General features: G+C 41.2%; 1 protein-coding gene across 1 annotated transcript in view; it reads left to right on the forward strand.

Annotated features, from left to right (window-relative positions):
* Pmar_PMAR019704 (zinc finger protein DHHC domain containing protein, putative) overlaps positions 1–2081 on the forward strand; it is a gene marked incomplete at both ends in the record, with an annotated part of 2974 nt that extends 893 nt beyond the window's left edge. Inside the window, 4 exons of the mRNA XM_002766297.1 lie at positions 141–220; positions 859–937; positions 1357–1501; positions 1941–2081. Coding sequence (XP_002766343.1) covers positions 141–220; positions 859–937; positions 1357–1501; positions 1941–2081 — 445 coding nt within the window. The remainder of the gene's footprint in view (positions 1–140; positions 221–858; positions 938–1356; positions 1502–1940) is intronic.
* Between the last annotated feature and the right edge of the window lie 667 nt (positions 2082–2748).

The raw sequence follows: 2748 nt of genomic DNA on the forward strand, positions 1-2748 counted from the left end.
TTTGGGAGATTACTGTTGACTGCTGTATGTTTCTCCGCGAATGTGTATATTAACTTCTATCACAATTACTAAGGAAACTACTGAGCTGAGCTGAGCTGATGAAAACTAAGACACTGGCCGTTGAAGTGGTCACTTGTCAGTTACAAACCACCACGTGCTCATCATTGTTCCAAGTGTAAACGATGTGTGGATCGAATGGACCATCACTGTGATGTCACCGGTGAGCTCAGCAACAGTGTTGCAGGAATATTTATTTCGAAGAGTTCATGCGTGTAGAAGTGTATAGAAAGCAATGGGAAATTCCCCAGGTTTTATATTGTTACTAGTACATGTAGTTGACCATGTGCATATTTTCCTCCCAGACTGCCTAAGAAAACTTCTGAGTGTTACACCAGGGTAGTTTAGCAACAGTGTTGGAGGAATATATATTTCGAAAAGTTGATGTATGAATTTGTGTAGAAGTGTATAGAAAGCAATGGGAAATTCCCCAGGTTTTATATTGTTACCAACCCATGTAGTTGACCATGTGCATATTTTCCTCCCACACTGCCTTTCCTCCTAGTAGGAAGCAATGCCATACAGGTGTATCGGCATTTTGTAGAATATTTGAAAGTAAAATTCCATAGTAGAAACTACTGTTGGAGGAATATATGTTGGCTTTTTTCAGCTGAGTTCAGGAGTGTCCTCACTGATTTTGGTAGTTTATATACGAATCTGGGTGGAAGTGTACAGAAACCAACACGATTTTGCTTACACTGTCACCAACACATGTGCATGTTTTCCTCGCATTTCGAGGGTAGTCGTACTTTAATACATCACAGAGAGTTAGTCGGCTGTTTTAGTAGCGATGCTCTTCAGGAAACTGCATTGGCGCTCGCAATCAGGGGTCGTTCATATTGGTATTCATATTTGGCTCGGCAGCTTGCGTCTATGCACAGTAAGTGTCTTCTTATCAGTGGAGGTTCACCCTAGTGATATGAAAAACCCTAGTGAAAAACATAGTTCACGACTACTGCGAATATCGGGTTTTTCACAGAGTATTACATTATGCACAGTAAGTCTCTTCTCATCAATGGAGTTTTACCCTAGTGATATGAAAAACACTAGTGAAACAACATATTTCACAACTACTGCATAGCGCCGCGAATATCGAGTTTTTCACCGAGTTTCACACTATGCACAGTAAGGTTTTTTCTTTCTCATCAGTAGAGGTTCACCCTAGTGATATGAAAAGCACTAGTGAAACAACATATTTCACGACTGCTGCATATCGCCGCGAACATCGCGTTTTTCGCAGAGTATTACACCACTTCACGTTAAACGGGTGAAACTCCAATTTATCTTTTTCCCGTCGAGATACATGATCTGGTCGACCGTCCTTCTTAAGGAGGGGTTCCCCAATCTCTTCCTAGGGGTTAAGCTCAACACTTGGCAGTATGTAACGTACGGTCACTTTGCTCTGCCCCTTGGCCTCTATGTGCACTTGAGTACCATAATTCCTGTAAGTTTGGGGGGGGGGGGGGGGAAATATGAAAATTCTGAGGAAATTTCTATCTGAATTTGTATGTGAAGGTTGATAATTAGTGAGGAAGCTCCTGAGCTCAGCTGAGGAAAGCGAACATATTTTTATACTCCAACACGGCTAGGGAATCCAAATCTACCGAAGATGTGCGAGAATTAACCAAATGGGTAGAAAATTAAATTGTTCTGGAAATTCTGTGCAGTGCGAAGCAAACAGTTATGCATATGTAGATTTTCGAGATGGCTTTCTTCAATTCGAGAGTAATACGAATATAGACTACGGAACGCTTCTAAAACGTTGGTGTCAATCGATTCACATTGTTATCATGTTGATATTACTCAACGTTGACTGAAATATTACTTGGCATAATAACGGTTTGGTTGTTGTTCACACTGTAAGTTTCTGCGTTGATACTCAGTCCTGTGCCGGTGGGGCCACTCTGATGCTACTGGCGACCTTTGGTGCTCTGATAGCCCTGGCCTTTATGTTTTGGGGGCAGTGTGGACAGATCATGCGAAATGTAACTTTCCTTGAGAAACGTCCATATAAGGCTGAGTGAGATTGCCACTCTTGGAAAGACTAAATCGACTTGTTAGGTTTTTGGAAATCGCGCCGAAGACGTGGTGCCCTATAGGGCCTCGGTTTTACGATTCGGGGTCGATTTTGACCAACATCAGGGAGATCTTTGGAGACAATTTTTGGGTAGAAGTTGATATTCATACAGCTTGGCGGAATAACGTGTTTCTAATGACATTTACATGGGAAACTGATTGAAGAACGTCTTCCTAGCCATGTGTGGAAAATTCAAAATGAGTTTCGCCTCCTGGGAACATTATAGGCTTCCTGATGATCCCCAGGGCTCGATAAAAAATTTATAAGGAGTTTTCTCCCGAGAATGTAAGAGGTTCCTGGGTGATTCACTTGGAAACTGTGACGCACTCTTCTATGAGTCCCTATAACGCTGAGGACTTTATAGTTTTTTATCCATCTCTCGGAACGCGAATTTCGTCTGCCTACATCACGCCGAATTTGTAAATTGTCACAGTTAAATTCAAAACATAAGAATTTGGAAAATTAATTTCTAATCAGCGGCCGTCAAGGGCGTGCGCTATTCACATTGGGGTACCTGACACAACTATTAGATGAATTTATGTTACAACGAGCTCTTCATATTATTACATTTCATCATATCATATTTTATTTCTATTTAACTATATGATTGATAT

Source organism: Perkinsus marinus (genome assembly GCF_000006405.1).
Source record: "Perkinsus marinus ATCC 50983 genomic scaffold scf_1104296973076, whole genome shotgun sequence".
NCBI lineage: Eukaryota > Perkinsozoa > Perkinsida > Perkinsidae > Perkinsus > Perkinsus marinus.